General features: G+C 31.1%; 1 protein-coding gene across 5 annotated transcripts in view; it reads right to left on the bottom strand.

The window, feature by feature from the left end:
* The window catches only part of LOC139514443 (regulator of G-protein signaling 7-like), a 93,557-nt gene that overhangs the window by 50,780 nt on the left and 24,273 nt on the right, over positions 1–18,504 (bottom strand). For all 5 annotated transcript variants that reach the window (XM_071303725.1, XM_071303724.1, XM_071303726.1 and 2 more), the window contains one exon: positions 7,209–7,315. In XM_071303725.1, coding sequence (XP_071159826.1) covers positions 7,209–7,315 — 107 coding nt within the window. The remainder of the gene's footprint in view (positions 1–7,208; positions 7,316–18,504) is intronic.

The following is an 18,504-nucleotide window of genomic DNA, read 5'->3' as shown; positions in this document are numbered from 1 at the left end:
AACACATGTGTACTAAGTTTCAAGTTGATTGGATTTCAACTTCATCAAAAACTACCTCGACCATAAACTTTATAACCAGAAGCAGGACGGACGGACAGACTAGAAAACATATTGCCCATAAATGGAGCATAAAAATAGTAAGACTTGTTACATACCTGCCAACTTTTGAAAGTTCCCATATGGGTTTTTACTGCACAACAATTTTAAACGTTACATTTTTTAGCGACGTATTTTGCAAGATCTGGATTGTCTAGAAAAAGTGTCATATTTGTATGATGAACTTACATGCCTTTTCCTTAAGTCTGTTTGCATGATTCTAGTTATATATTAAATCGGTAGAAAAATTATACATGAAGCTAGCAGACCAGGGTTTATTTTCCAGATTAAGAATATTAGATGCTTGTTGAAATTTCCAATTTTGAATTATGCACAAAGATGGAAGGTTGGGAACAACACTCCAAATGAGGGTAACCTAACTGGAAGATCATCACAACCCACTGTAAAAAATAAACACAAAATAGAATTTTTCAATAAAATGCTGAAAATAGGCTTTAAAGTATTAAAATGCATTGCAAAAAACAAATATTTCATTAAATAAATTTAAGTAGAATATTCCTATGATATTCCTTTTCATATTGGATACAAATTTTATTGAGTCTACTGCAGACACTTTGTAGTCAAAGTGTTTCAACTGAGGTACTACACAGGCGTCAAAAGGTGTCATTATGGAGTAAAGGGGGTGGCGTCAAAAAGCGTCATTATGGAGGAAAGGGTTAAGTACTGAATGGTCAAAACATCATGTTTTTTTATCGACATAAATTTTGTCATAAATGTAACCAAATGATGTAGAAATTGTGTTTTTTCTTCAAATTTCCATCAAATTGTAATGTTTATAGTTCCATTATTGCCTCTCTATTTGAATAAAATAAAATAATAAGAAGAATCTGTTTCTTGTTTTGTTTTGTTTTGTTTTTGACAAATGATTGTTCACTGCTAGCAAATGAATCATTATATTGATATATCTTATCTGTATATATTTTTGTTCATGTCTTCATCTCCTTATCATTTGTAAATGTATAGACAAATAAGAAAGAAATAAGCTCCACATGTATATTTGCAACATCGTAAATTAATTTAAGAATCATTCTGTTGTAAACAAAATTATGATATAAACTTCAATTTAATCCTTGAAAGGAGGTCTAGATTGCTAAAATAATTTATAAATTTTAATTTTTTTATTTGTCCAAAATCATTTAAATTCATTTAATCAACATCCTTTTATGATTATTTGATTAAAATATTAATCATTTATAGTCTTTTTACAATTTACATTTTTAAAAGCAAAATAACTGAAAACAGGATAAAACAAAGGGAAGTAACAAAAAAGTATTTCAATATTCCCAATACACATCGTTTTGATAACACAACGGCAGTTAGCCGGAGGTAAACATCGTTGATTACCAGTGTGTTTGACACCCAAGCTGTCAAGTGAAGCCATATAATTATACATCTTCTTTGATGTTCAGGTAAAATTTAACACAGGTGTCAATTACACCCGTACAGTAGTAAGAAATGATCAAATATGGCGTCTGAAAAATTTCATACACGGGAGTTTTTTCTCCTTAAACGGGAGGTTCACATGTATGTTACGAAGGGCATATAATTCACATGACAAAGGAAAACCATGAATAAAGACAACACTTTATATATCCTTTTTATTTATATAAAAACAAAATCTTCTTGTCTGCAGGATTGCAAATTCGTAACTTCAAGGGCGAACTTGTAAACAGGGCGAGTTGTCCCGATACCAAATTCACGCATGCGTAATACAAATATCTACAGTTAAAACATCCTGTTACAAGTAAACAAATAACGTTCATGTGGATGAGATGAAATCTAATAATTTACATAAATAAAAGGGTCATATTTACGATAGTGATTGTTTTACAATCATAATTTACAAATTAAATGATTCAGATGCCTAATCATGTGTAAAAATCGGTGTCAGGAATCTAAGTTGTTTTGAAATTGTAATACACGAAATGAATGCGGCATACGGAGACTCAATGCCAATGGTCAGCCCCTTAAGTCTTCAGAAGACTTGACGTCTTCTTCCACTAAAAACAATTCTAGAACAATAACTGGCTGATTCTAACGTATAAAACGCTCTGAGATAAAACTATATAAATGTGGCAAATCTGAAATGAATTTTCAGAGTTTTCTGTCATAAACTGTTTTTTCTCTCTCTCCTTATTCAATTTCAAAGAGTAGTTATTCTGTGTATTGCATTGATTCTGGTATAACTGTAACAGAAACACAGTTGGAATCAAATGGAAATAATTTACCACTTTACAAAACCTTTGTGTAGTCACTGACAACAGCAAGTCTTCCCCAACATGCAATAAATCTTGTATTTTTACAAAGTGAAACAGAGGGTTTACTTCATCTATGAACTTAATGCGGTATGTCAATGCTTACAATGCAATTATACCAGAAAGTTACATTCTTTTAAAAACAGACAGCAATACATTCATTCAAAATAAAAGTAGAGCTAAATGCCATTGTCAACTGATATGTAAATCAATTTTCCTTTGAAACTAATATCATTACTTAAGCGTCTAATAGAATTTTTCCTTTCTCCAATTTTTCTTGCAAAAATTCCTTTCAAATCTTATAAAATATATAATACATAAACTAGCAAGCTGGGCTAGGATAAGATCCAAGCTTACAGAATCTGACAAGGAAAATGAAATTTGGGAATATGATAGTAATTACAGTGTCAGATCTGCAGGAAAATAAATGGGCTACATATTATCAGATTTCTATAAATTCAATAAACAATCTTCCCATATTAGATGTAGTATACATACTCTCCCACTGATTTGTAAATAGGAATAATCCAAAGAATCTTACTCATGATTGAGATTAACAGTAATATAACTCTTAACTCCCTTCTGGAGAGTAAACAGATGATGCAATATACATTATTAATATGATATACATCCATGGGAAATAGAACATGCAATGGAAACATATAATCCTATTATTGCATTTTATAAAGTAATCCCTCTGGTATTTTAATGGATATAGCCAAATACCTTTACATAACATTAAAGAGAAAGTAAACCATCAAGATTAACAGGGATTTCTTTAACTGTAAATAAAAGAACATCTTCTTCTTATCTCTACAAATATAATTAAAAGACCTCACACACATGAAAAGCATTAAATTAAACGAATTAGTATCCCATAGATTGCACTTCTGTTAATATAGACAATGCAATTTCTCATAGGAACTCCTTTTACAGCTAAAACTGCCACTTTTACTATAAAAATCGTAAAAAATTATATTCTTAAATGGAAAGTTCATATCATGGTATGCACTACTACTTTTCAAAGGTGAAGCATTGGACTGTGCTGCATATTTTGAACATGTTATGCCTCAAACTTCTAAGAATTTAATCTTATACTAAAATTCTGTACTACCCCTGACCCTTCACTTTTGGTCTCCTACAGAATTAGATTTGGTTGCTATCCAGGGGCGGATGCAGGAATTTTCGAAAGGGGGGGTGCTAACCCAGGGAACCCAGGGCAAAGGGGGGGGTGCAAAACATATGTCCCGATACAAATGCATTGATCGGCAAAAATAAAAGGGGGTGCGCACCCCCGGAACCCCCCCCTGGATCCGCCACTGCTATCCATGTGTATTAATGTACAGATAAAGTTCACATAGAAATGAAATATAGAGAACATATCTGGAAACCTGGTGTGTAAGTAAAAAAAAAATAAAAAATATATATATGAATATCAAATATCTCCCCAAAAGAGGTGTGGTTTGTGAAACAGCACTGACTGGCTAGTAATTACAGTAGTAACTACTTAAACCACTCAGCTACTGAGGCCCCTTGCATGATTATAGGAATGCCCTTGTCTGCTGCCTTATTATTAAACATATGTTTACTTCACCTATGTTTGATAATTAACATACTAAACTGAAATATTTTGTTAAGGTGACAGGTCTTTTAACTAGACAAAGTCATGCATTTAGGTGGGGGCCCTTTTAGTGGAAAACAAATTGGTTGATTACATAGGGAATCAATGAAGCATGACTGGAGCAAGCCCCCTGTTAGGCAGTCAGTGGGCCCCCTCTTATGAAAAATAATGGATCCTTCACTAGCATATATAGGTAGCAAAATCATACTTTTACATTTGTAATTGTCATTATATAGACTGAAAACTTCAATATGATACATAGGAATGTTAGGACATATATCATGGAAGAGTTGAGAAACAAGGATTATAACTTTATATCTGTTTGGACCTGATTCAAGAAGAAATGTCAGATGTCCTTGGCAAATCAGTTGCTACATTTTATTTGACATATATATCTGATATTTAAATCAATATTCAATCATCAATCATCATGGACTGCTATTATTTCCATTAAATACTAATAATTATAAATAATCATCAAAAACATCCCTCAAGCTAAAGATTGCAATAATTCATATGGATATCAAAACAATTCCACAGGCTAAATATACAATTTATATATCAGTACTTAATCAGCATCTGTCTCTCTGGTGTACAAATTCAGTAGACATTAGAACCACTATTTATAACAATAAAATGTGATATGATGTGATATGTTTATAACAAAGATTCCATTAGAACTTCTTTTAGGCGGAACAAATATATGTTGACACAAATAACGTGTATGTAAGCAACTGTAGGTCACTGTACAATCTTCAACAATGAGCAAATGAAAAATTGTCATCCTGATTTATAACAAAACAATTAATGAAAAACAAAATATATGACAGACATAAATCAAGGACAAAAGTTCCTCTAAATTACATGTTCCTGGCTTCAGACAGGCACATAAAAAATGTGGCAGGGTTAATATAAAAATAGGGAAATGCCAATGACACAACCATCAATCAAAGTTCAAATAAAGTGGATGTAAACAATTATAGGCAACCATATGAACTTCAACAATGGGAAAAACCCATACTTTATGGTTGGCTATAAAAAGCACCAACATGAAAAATATGAAAACATTCAATTGAGAAAACGAACGACCTAATTTATAACAAAAACAATTGACAAAAAACAAATATGACAGACATGAACCAATGACAACCACTGAACTACAGGCTTCTGACTTTGGACAGGCACATACAGAATGTTTGTGAATGGTAAAAAACTATTGACTTCCTGCTTCAAGCTATTATACCTGTTTGTGTACATGTATGTGTAACAGCCACTATGTTCCGTCAGTTACTTTGTTCCGGCAGAACTTTTCAACTATTTATTTCTTTCCGATGGAACATTCCAACTAGTTGTTTTATTCTGAGTGCAGTCGAAAAGTTCCAGAAAAAGGTAGCTAGTTGAAAAGTCCTGGAACAATGTAGCTAGTTGAATAGTTCTGGCGGAACAGAACAACTAGTTACATCATTCTGAATATACCATATTTCGTCCTTTTTGTAGAAAGAAGGGGAATAATGAGTATCAGTATATATAAGAGCAAATCATTAATTTACAAGAATACCCAACACACTGAAAGGGGTTTCTTTGAGGACAAATATGAAAAATGTGGCATGGAACTTTATATTTGGGGAAATAATGAAAATGTATTTAAATTTTGATGTACATGATGTACTGAGGGGGAAGAACAAACTCCCCCAGCAAAATTTAAGTTGTATTTCATAGCTCATATAAAACAGAATAAGTTGCATTATCATACAAATTTAGTATTCATAGTACCCTCATGTGGGTCTTTGCATCAATTCTCCAATGGAACTTTGGGACTGGTTGATAAGTTCCATTGGAACTTTTGGGCTAGTTTGTTAGTTCCGGTTTTGACTTATTTGCCGAAGAGAAACTTTGTGACTAATTGATAAGTTCCTTTTGACTTTTGTAATCAGTATTTTGGTTTCCCTTTGAAAAGTTCAAATAAAATATGTTGAGCTTTTACTTTGCATTTATTCTCCAAATGGAACTTTCTGCCTGGTGAATAAGTTCCATTGGAACTTTTGGGCTAGTTTGTTAGTTCCGGTTTTGACTAATTTTGCAAAAAGGAACTTTCTAACTAGTTGAAATGTTCCGTTGGAACTTTTCAACTAGTCACTTTGTTCCGGTGGAACTTTTAAACCAGAGGAAGTTCTTTCCGCCCGGAACTTTCCAATGTCGGAACAAAAGAGCATTTACATATGTATATCTATTTCAACATAAAGTTAGATACTCAAGTCTGTTACAGACAACATCCAGACATTTATAAATAAAAATATATTTTAGTCTGGTTTTAATTATATTTGTTAATTTTCTAATGTTCCTTGTAATAAATATATGTATAACATGTATAATTTATATTTACAGAAAGGGCATTCTATTTTTTCCATTATTATTAATTATCATTCAGCACAATGGCAATTACTATGATTAATAACGCCCCCATGATGACAATAGCATTAACAAAATTGTCGCCAAATGCCTAATTTGATATTTATTTCAACATCTGAAATAACATATCATAAACTTTCAATTTAAAAGTGTTCATGTATGCCATTTCAATTTCTCAATGCACATAATCCATTGTTTTTTTCTAAATATCTGAAGGATGAATTTGAACATTAAAAATATCAAATGTCATACAATGAAAAAAAAATACATTCATCAGGATGCTTTTAAAATAACATTGATTATGATAATTAAAATCAAAAGAATTTTGAGGTCAACAAAAAAAATTCTGCAATTTGAGTTATGACGGGACCTTTATTAAGCTTGCTGTTAGGTGTGAGCCAATGTTCTGTGTTGCAGACCGTACTTTCACATATAATGGTTTACTTTTACAAATAGTGACTTGGATGGAGAGTTGTCTCATTGGCACTCATACCACATCTTCTTATATCTTTGTACTAACGGTATCATCATTTTGAAATCAATAGTCTCAATACTCCTGAACTTCAAAAACTTCAAAATAAAAAGAGAGGCTTGTCTTTGATAAACCAAATATTGTATAAAAATCTTGAAAAGCAAACTTTACTGCAAGACATGATGGACAAAAAAATGGACTATAATGGTATAGTATGATAAATCAATCTTCAACGGGTACAAAAAATATCAACCATATTGTCTGTAGCTAGTCTAGTCTCTAGAATGAGAACAAATATGGGAGTACATGCACATAATTTTATACATCTTATTACCTGAAATCTGTAGTAAGTGTTGTCATTCTTTACCGTTAGAACATGATCATCTATTGGGAAGAAATATCCATGAGCAGCCATTAATGAAGCCAAATGTAGGGCCTCAACTGAAAAGAAAAAAAAACAATACTCAAGTCATGTCAGACATATACACATGAAATACCACTACCATGGTAAATATATATGCCATGAACAAGTCATAACAAATATATATTACATGCAGTTAGAATGGTTTTAACACAGGCCCACCAGCCTAAGCCTGAAAAATTGCTTTCAGCCATGTGTAGGCCAATAAAAACTTACGATTTCATTAAATTTAGAGTCTGTGGTTGCAAGTTTTAAACCATGCAGTTTAAAATACAGTTGTTTTTTCATTTGAATTGTTTTACATTATGTCATGTTGAAGCCTTTTATAGCTGACTGACTATACGGTATGGGTTTTGATCATTGTTGGAGGCTGCACAGTGACCTATAATTATTTTAATCCATATCATTAGGACATTAATGGATAGTTGTCTCATTGGCAAACATACCACATCTACTTATTTCATTTATTCTACAACAAAAAAACTTGTATCAGTAAAGTTATGCTCATAGTTTGTTCATTTTTTATGGTTGCATGATTGTCTCATGGAATTTAACTCCACATCTCCCTTTATTCTTTGAAAAAATCCACCTGAAACCCTGAGATAAAAATAAGTATCTGACAGTTAACAGATTAAAAACTGAAAATGTAACAAAGCATATGTGTAAGATGCACCCTTGAGTAACATTTCTCATTTATCTATGATAGCATTTACAATGCTAGTTTCATCAATTTTATATTTACATATATTTGCTTTGTTACCAAGTAAAATGCATTACACCAAAAAAAAATCAATTCAATCTCTTTTTTTTTGAACAAAGAATGTATGAGCTGACAGAAATGATTTTAACTGACGCACACAGACTCCTCACTTAGGGACAATCAAACTCTTACCATTACATTATTTAAAATCATGTTGAAAGATTTTCATATTTACTTTCTATTTTAAAAAAATTGAACAGAAAATTAATTTCATTTACACTGAATCTTATTGAGTTTTTGTTACTGCATACTCTATAGGGAATCAAACATATTCATATAACACAAATACGCAATAAGATTTATATAAAAACATCAACCAGGTTTATCATATTGGTTTCTTCAACTTAGAACTTTCGGACTACAGCATGACAGTGTTATTACATCTTAGGGGGTACAAAATCTCTCTCTAATCAATAAAATTAAATAGGCTGTGAAAGGTCTATCGACTTATTCTGTATGATGTTTGAAAGGTCTATCGACTTATTCTGTATGATGTTTGAAAGGTCTATCCACTTATTCTGTATGATGTTTGAAAGGTCTATCGACTTATTCTGTATGATGTTTGAAAGGTCTATCCACTTATTCTGTATGATGTTTGAAAGGTCTATCGACTTATTCTGTATGATGTTTGAAAGGTCTATCGACTTATTCTGTATGATGTTTGAAAGGTCTATCGACTTATTCTGTATGATGTTTGAAAGGTCTATCGACTTATTCTGTATGATGTTTGAAAGGTCTATCCACTTATTCTGTATGATGTTTGAAAGGTCTATCCACTTATTCTGTATGATGTTTGAAAGGTCTATCCACTTATTCTGTATGATGTTTGATAGGTCTATCCACTTATTCTGTATGATGTTTGAAAGGTCTATCCACTTATTCTGTATGATGTTTGAAACCAGAAATAATTGATTGATTGTTGGTGTTTAAAGCCACCTCCCTATTGGCTATATTATTGTGGTCAGTTTTCATTGGTGGAGGAAGTCAGAGTGTCTAAAGAGAACCACTGACTTTCTACAGGAAAATTGTGAATCCAACTCAAGGATAAAAGTTGAACTTGCCTGCCACATAACCAGTTCAAACTGACAACCACAGTTTTGACAGCCTAGTGTTTCAGTAGATGAACTACTTCCAACACTCAAACACCAAAGCCCCACAATTTAAAGAAGCAACAAAACATAGTTATAGGCATTGAAAAAAGGGCACCATTAAATTATTTATCTTTCATTATAGAAATTGGCCTCATCACACCAAAGACCTTACAAATCTCGTCTTCATAAACTCAACTATACATCTTTAAGTGTGTGTATGCAAATTTCGTGAAAAGTCTGTATTACAGAAAAAAAACTCAATCTGTTAATCTGACACCATTATACATGTTGTAAACTAATTTACCACAAAAACAGTTCTCTATTGAAGACATTGCAAGCAAAAAGCCAAAAAAATACAATACATGTATTTAGGAAATTCCAGACTTTGTAAATGCATCTAGGACATAGTCAGACAACCAGGAAGAAGCATAATAAGACTGTAAGTCATCAATTTACCCCAACATACCAAAATCAGGCTAATATCTGCAGAATTATTCCAGACAACTGTTTGATTTCAGATAGAGATATATGACAAAAAGATTGACATAGGAAGCACCAAATGCCATTGCCATAAAAATAAAAGTGTAAATTGAGATAGACCAACACTTCCATCAGGACCTCATTGAACTATTAGATAATCATCTTCTTTAGTAATCAGTGACATAGTAGTCTAAGTAGTAACTCGTGTATCACTGGCCTGTCAGCACTGAGGTTGTGAGTGGCCTGTCAGCACTGAGGTTGTGAGTTTGAAATCTTGCACATTGCAGGTGCGCTTGACTCCAATCTTAGTTGAGTTGGATTGACAGTTTTCTGGTAGACAGTCAGGCTTCCTTCGCTAATAAAAACAAATAGAGCTGAAAGTGGTGAGAAACAACAACAATCAATAAATGTTTAAGTACTTTTGTCTAAAATGTAGGAATTTTTTTACATCAATATTTTGAGGGTAGAAAAAAACTGTCCCTTTGGTTTTTTTCCCCCCCAAGACCTATATGTGATAAATATTGACCACATTATTATCTTGATCATTTTCATCCAGATTCTACTCCTTAATTAGTCCAAAACTGCTACATCCTGTCCAACGGATCTTAAATATGTCCATACGCCCAAGTGAATTAATCCTATTGTCCTCCACCATTGGTCTATTTATATTCTGTCATTACAGTGTGTTATCAAGTGTTTCAAATAGGTTTGACAAGAGAATTATCAATGCAAAAAGTCAATAAAGTCTGTTAGACACCTCCATAGATATGACGTTTCACAATTCTGCTCATGATGGACAGAGTTGTGATTATCCTATCATAATGGAGTCCTAGACATTTGTCTAAGGAAACAATATTGATACAGAAGCAAAATTACTATTGATCCAAATATTCAATACAAAAGGTCAGCAATAAGATTGACAGCTATGTCAATGAAAAGCAAATTTAAGAAAGAATACATCTGAATTTTTTTTAAATATAACAAATAACAGCTGTGTATAATGATTGCTTGATATTCCTGTTTTTCTTATTTTAAAAATAAAAGTCTGAAACTTCAATACCAAAAGGATTGAAATAATAAAAAAAGATTTTGTTTAATTTCATACGTTTTCATACAATCCTCCAAATTAGCACAGGACCGACAGGACATGTTCTATTAAAATATATTTGGTCGGGAAATTGGTCCTGTTTATATTTACATTCCTAAGATAAAACCTTGTTTTATTAAAACAGATTAAAGTTGTCCAGACATTTCATCCCATACTCATATCTTTTTACAGTTTGGCCAAAAACCTAATTCTGACATAGTGCAAAAAAAAAAGTAAAATCACAAAAATACTGAACTTAGAGGAAAATCAATTCGGAAAGTCCATAATCACATGGCAAAATCAAATAACAAAACGCATCAAAATTGAATGGACAAGAACTGTTATATTCCTGACTTGATACAGACATTATCAAATGTAGAAAATGGTGGATTAAACCTGGTTTTATAGCGCTAACCCTCTCACTTTGATGACAGTCTCATCAAATTCCGTTATATTTACATTGATGCGTTAACTAAACAGACACATTAAATAAAATAGTCAAAATATGGGTACATCAGTCATCATCGTATAACAATTTTAAAAGGAACAATTTAACAGAACACAAAAACATCTATCTACAAACACATTCATTGATTTGTGTGTCTGACGTCAGAAAATTTTATACGTCACATAGATTTGTCGTTCAATGTGCATACAATCAATTTTAAAATATACATAGGCAATGTTAGCATATAGGAGAGGGGGTAGGAGGGGTCCTGATCCCAAAATCCCGGGCTTAAAAACATGAGATTCCGAAATCCCGGACTTAAAAACACGAAATCCAGAAGTCCCGAAAGTCGAAAAAAAAAATCCCGGATCCCGAAAGGGTCAATCCAGAAATCCCGAGCTTAAAAACACCCGATCCCGGAGTCCCGATAAAGGTCCTATCCCCCCTCATATAGGGTTAAAAAATCAAAAGTATGTTAGAATAAAAACCAATCCAATGACACAAAAACCTGAAGACATTGAGAGGTCTATGTGTATCATATTTAAAGATAAAAACATCAAAAGAAGATTTGTTTTCTTCATCAATGCTCATTAACTCTACTATAACCCTTTATAACAAAACAGGAAGGCACCTGATGCTTAGCTTTCTCCTGATATATCAATATACAACAATGTATATTACTAGTCAATTATAAATATCGGTTAAAAGGGAATTCTATGACTGATATCCTGGATTTGCTGAAGAAACAATTGGGCTTTATATCAACATGCTCAAATTGATCAGCAATGATATACATGAATAATTGTGTAATGTTACAGATAAGATAAGATAACTTTATTAGCACTAACACATTGACAATAAATGGTTATGGCAACAAATTAAAGACAAACTACAATAATTTAATTTTGGATGTCACGCGTCTTATGATTGGCTGACGTTATTTTGTTATCAGCCCATAGACATAATTTAGTAATGTGACCGTGACGTCATCAACGTTTTTTCATGGTTTTCTACAGTTTAAAATGGAATTTAGAATTAAATAATAAATAAGTAAGTAAGTAAGTAAGTAATTTATAAGAAATTATAAGAAATGACTGTAATATTTTATCTGTCTATTTGAAATAACATAAAAAATGTGGTGCACACTGTTAAATAACCCGCTACGCACGTTATTCAGTGTGCACCACATTTTTTATGTTATCTCTTCATAGAAAGAAAAAAATATTATGACTTTTGATTTGTTTATGTTAACTTCTAGTTTCCAGCATTTACAAAAATCACTAAGAACATTTAAAGCTGTTTGTAATCCCTTTTCAGAATTTGATAATAAAAGTAAATCATCTGCAAATAAAAGGGAATTTATTGTTGTATCTCCAATTACAATGGGATCTGTATTAGCATCTTGGAGACTTTTAACCAAGTTATTTATGTAACGATTAAATAATAACGGACTGAGAACATCTCCCTGTTTAACGCCACGGTTGGAGACAAACTCTTCACTGAGACCATTTTGGAATTTAATTCCACATGTAGTATCATCATACATAGAATGAATCATATTAAAAAGTTTACAGGGTAATTTAAGTTCCAAAAGGATATAAAATAATCCATTTCTCCAAACTGTATCAAAGGCCTTCTTGAGATCAACAAAGGCAGCAAACACCTTCTGTTTCTTATTTTTCTTTTGTTTTATTATAGATTTTAAGGTGAAGATGTGATCTGAAGTACGGGATTTTTCTTTAAATACAATTTGGTTTTCACTAATAATGTTGTGTTCATTCATGAATTTTGTAATTCTCATATATATAATTTTATTGAATAATTTTCCCAGATTAGAGGTTATAGAAATACCTCTGTATTTTGAAGGGTCCAGCTTATTGCCCTTTTTGTGTATTACAGAAATGAAACTTTCATTCCATACCTTAGGAAATGTTCCTTCTTTGAAGATTAGGTTAAGTAATTTAGTTAAAGGGTCAACTAGTACAGGTATACCATATTTAATCATTTCATTTGAAATCAAGTCCTTTGCACTGGATTTACCATTTTTTAAGGTTTTAGAGGCTTTAACTATTTCATCTAATGTTATTGGTTGGTTATAGGACATATTATCATTGATTTTTAGTGCATTAATTAGCTCATCTAATTTTTTAAATTTAGTTTTATATGAATTTGGTTAAATATACTTACCATGAAATTACATTTATAATATATAGAATATGTTTGCTTTCACAACATGTTCTCATCGCAATTAACTAGGTGATTAAAAATTACATCCATGAGATGTACTCACCTACGTCATAGTTCACCTGTGTAACATACACTAGCTTTAGTTTTAATTTTTGCGTTCAAGAGAACGCATGTTTCTCGTCGGCAAGGATTTTTAACAGTTTACTGTTGAAAATCCTTATGTTTTATAAAAGACATTATTTGTTTTCGGAATATCGATATACGATTAATTTAATGTGAATCAGAATACAGCGCTTCTGCCAAGTTTCTGATATGCACGTTTTCGTCATTTTTACAGCTTACGAGTCTGGAAATACGACGACATAGAAAATGACCTTTGTTTAGCCGCCATTTTCAAATATTAAATCGGGTCCGAGGAAAGGCAGAATTTAGCTGTCAAAATCGGACATGTTACGTGAGTGCTACGTTTTTAAAAAGATATATATTTTAACGGATGTTTATTTCTTTTTTCACGCTCAGCTGACCGGATTTTTCACTGCATTAGAGCAATGCTACGAAACGGGTCGAGTTTAAAGTTTGGATAAAGTCGATTGTTTACAATTTGCAGTCTGTACACGAGACTGTGTAAACACATCACTATATTAAAATCAGAATAGGTATTATGACCAGATCTGATTGTTTTTCATGTGGAAAACGTCCGTATGGGAGCGTATACCACTATTGTCACTAGAACCTCAATTGGTTCGATTGTTTACAATTTGCAGTCTGTTACGTGTACACCTGGTACACGAGACTGTGTAAACACATAACTATTAAATCAGAATAGGTATTTTGACCAGATCTGATTATTTTAATGTGGATAACGTCCGTATGGGAGCGTATACCACTATTGTGACTAGAACCTCAATTGGTTCAATAAATTTCAATCAGAAAAGGGAATCTGCCCATTTCTGATTGTTTTATTTGGAAAACGTTCCATACAGGGAGCGTAGACCAACAGTGATACTGTTTTAACAGTTGATAAATACATCACAATCAGAATAGGGATTTTGCCCACAACTGATGATGTTTATTTGGTTAACCTTCCATTCAGGGAACATAAACCATATTTATTGAAAATAAAACGTGCTCAATGGATCACTATAGACTTAAAATAGAATAGGGATTTTGCCCAAGTCTATTTGATTAATGTTGACATGTTTCATACAGGAAACATAGGAACTAGAACAACATGCATGATTTAGAATCTGTAAGTTGCATTCATTCTAATAAAATACAGATTTGATATCTTACATAAAATTAAATCATAACTATTTATTTATTGCACATTGATATTTATGGAGCATAGAATTGCACGTGGATGATTGTTGCAAATAAAATAAATTAGAATCAGACTAGTGAATTTAAGTCCAGGTCTATCTGACTTTTCTAGACATCCTTCCACCCAGGGAACATTATGTCTACTTTTATTATATTTTAAAACAACACAAGCATAGCTAATATTTGGTTGCACATTGTTTTTTGTGATGAACCAACAGTTTAGTCAATTAACATATTTGCTCATATTGATAATATATTGAACAAGTGTCTGGAAATAGTCAAGACAGATATTAAAGACACTGAAAATGATACATTGTTATCTAGTACAATACAAATGTGATTGTAGTTTAAGCATACCAATACATACTTCTTTTAAATATGTCCAGTTTAAATCAGGACAGTAATTCTTAGAAGCCTGAAATATTTTTCCAGAACAGCAAATTGCTGTAAATATTTAATTATTTTTTTTTTTTTTTTTACTGATAATTAATTCTCCAATGCTCTAACAGACATGGAGACAGTAAGAATGGAGCACTGTTCTAAATACAGTTGATAGCTTGTGACAACTCTTTTTACTTATATTAAATTTCATGGTCAGTTTACTTATGACAAGAAGAACATGAATATTATAAGTATGAACTGCTATAACCAATTGTTTGTTTTTGTCGGCAGTAAGGAAACAAAGGCTTTTATATGTTTTTATGTAAACATTAGATTGTCTATTGAATAAAGAATTTAGGGGATGCCATGATGCATTTCACAAAGACTCATTCAAGGTAATGGCTTATATAATGATTACATAATTCAGAGTGTACATTGCCAATGCATTTATTAAATATAATATGTACTAATTCTGTTTTGTTTTGAGTACAAAAAAAAAAAAAAAAAAAAAAAAAGGTGATAACGTAAGACTTAAGAGACTATCTTACCCTCACTATATGGGAATCACTGTCAAATTATACATATATCTTCCAATCATGAAAGCAAAAGGAGTTTGGATGCTCTTTTAAAGATAGAAAATTATGCCTTAATTTACATCTTAAGTTTTCTAAGCAATGCCAACAGATGGGCAAGTTTCTGCTATAAGGATTCATTCATTGGGTCCGTTTTATTCTTAATGTGAGATTGGTAGAACCAAACAGTTTATGCAATGGCTACACATTGTTTTTCCTAGAGTTAAATATTGATTCAGAATTCTGAAGTATAGAGGACTCAAATATGCTTATTTATAGAAACAAGATTATCATTAATTTAGATCTTGTAAAAAAATTAGTAAGATATTGGTAAATAAATAAATAAGATTTAAAGCATTGTGGATGCAGGATTTATTTAAAATGCTAGACATGGTCTAGGAAATTGAAGTAGTTCTCAAGATTTGAAACTATCTATTATACAGCTCTTTATATAAACCTTTTATTTAGTCAGTCTTTACGAGATGCAGAAAAAAAGAAGAGGTTTTTTTTGGAGTAACACATGATGTACCAATATAAACATAATATATATACATTTCAATTGGTTCTCAAATTTTAGCACCAGTGTAGAAGCAGTTAATCTTACAGCAAAATGTAGGAAAAGCAATTTATTTAAAAGACTGATTAATAGTTAGCAAATAGCTTTCAATAGTCTAAGAATAGTACATGGAAGTAAAATATAGTATGATAATTCCATGATTATATCAAATCAAATGCGAGACATTTTCTTAATATTATACCTAAATATTAAAATGTCACTGTTTATTTTTATTTTTGCTCATTATAAGCATAAAGTTACAAAAATCTAGTCTGGTCAAAGTCAAGTTGTATATTATCTATATGCAGGAAGGTTTTCCGAATGCATGTGATTTTAACCTCGGAATTGATGGTAATTATTCACTTTTCAATTTCCATATTACCAGCCAGAATAATATAAATATATAGCATACAGTTAGTATCTTATGCAAGAATATGCTACACATAATTGAAATGTGTTTATTTTAAAAATTACTTTGAATTTTGATTCAATATTGTTTTGAAAGATGTGATTATTTAAATCACATTAATTTTGTTTTTGCCAAATCTGGGGACAAATGCAAAATTCTTCTGAGTGACTAAGTTAACCAAATGAATGGGTTGAAGTCACAAAATACTACCAAAAGCTGTTTGGTTGATATATATTGAATCATATCAGAATGTATAGGATTCAGATGAGGTGAACCAAGACAGAAATAAAATGAGCATTTTTGATAGTGAAACCATTTCTGAAATAACTAAGAACACTTAAGGATACTGCAAGTTGGTACAAGTGTTTTCCATATTGCCAAACAAGTGTTTTTCTTTAAATACAACTATAGAACTATATTTGACAAGTTGCATTTTAGTATTTCTGATAGCGAAATAATTTCTGAAATTAATATAAACAATTGTCAAGAGCAACATACAAGAGTTGTTCATTATGTCAAATTTTTGTTTCTTTAAATTTGGAACTGTACATGGCAAGATATTCTAGAAAGTTAACCGTTGTGAATGTTAATTAGAAATATCAAAACATTTTATTTTAGACAGATTTTTCATAGCTGGAGAAAATCATCTGTTAGCATTCTTTTTGGACTTATAAGGACAACAATCATGGCTTTAATTCAGCTCAACATCCAAATGTTCTGTGGAAGCAGTATATCAATGGAAACATGTATACTGAAACTTTTCCACTGATTTGTCCTTTTCTGTATTTTTACACTTGAGTAGTCCAATACAAAACAAAAATATTGTTCATGGTTGAAATGGTAGACATTGTATTCAAAGGTTCTACCACTCATAGAAATTTTATCAGATTTTTTAAATTTAGTCAGTTTAGAGAATTGTCATTATACAATAGTACAATACTTCTCTTGATGAAAATATTTTATTCTAAATCTATAAAATATTAAAAGTAGTATATCTAGCAGAGAAGCAAATTCTCAGGGACTATAACTTTAAAAAAGTTTAAAGATTAATCCAGATTTAGCATAATCATGAAACAACTTTGGTTTGAGTCTTTAATAAACTTTGATTGTATTAAGGACACCTATTTACAAAGTATATTTTAATTGATTATAATTCTTTAATTAAGTAGAAAAGAATTTATTTCGAAAGATGTGATATTTATCAGGTTATCAAAAGACGACAGCAATCATATATTATCTGTTATTATATTAATATAGAGAAAACAATGGAAAGTCAAAGAAAGGTAATAATGTTTCCAAATAAACTTAGTTTCAAAGTGGAAAGTAATGAAATTAAGGTTGGATTAGTTCTTGTCGATTTGTACAAGCAACAAGAACAACCTATTCAGAAATAAATGCTTATTTACTGTTGCATAAATATTACAACACATTTAGCTCATAATGAAGGAGCTTTAATATAATTATTTCTATACTGACCTGCAGATTATTTATTCATCAGATATAGAAAGATGGGGTATATATATACATGTGAGTGCCATTGAGACAACTCTACATCAAGTCTATTAATTTTGCATACTTGTATTTATACAATCTGCAAAGTTTGCCATTGATACATATAGTTATGCAGCATAGCTTCATTGTATAATAAATTCAGTAATTTCGGTTTTTACTAATATCCGTATTTACAAAATTTAATGGAGTTACTTTTTAAAAAAAATTCACATAATTTTTTATATGTTGAAATTGTATGTGTGTGAGAGAATTTATCCTCCACCAAATGAAATACTGCTTGTTAATCAGTAAATATTCTATATATTATAAATGTAATTTCATGGTAAGTATATTTAACCAAATTCATATAAAATGGTAATTTTTGAAATCTCAAGAAGAGATTTTATATGAATTTATAGGGTTAAAT

Source organism: Mytilus edulis, chromosome 3 (assembly GCF_963676685.1).
Source record: "Mytilus edulis chromosome 3, xbMytEdul2.2, whole genome shotgun sequence".
NCBI lineage: Eukaryota > Metazoa > Mollusca > Bivalvia > Mytilida > Mytilidae > Mytilus > Mytilus edulis.
This window is presented reverse-complemented; position numbering and strand designations above follow the sequence as displayed.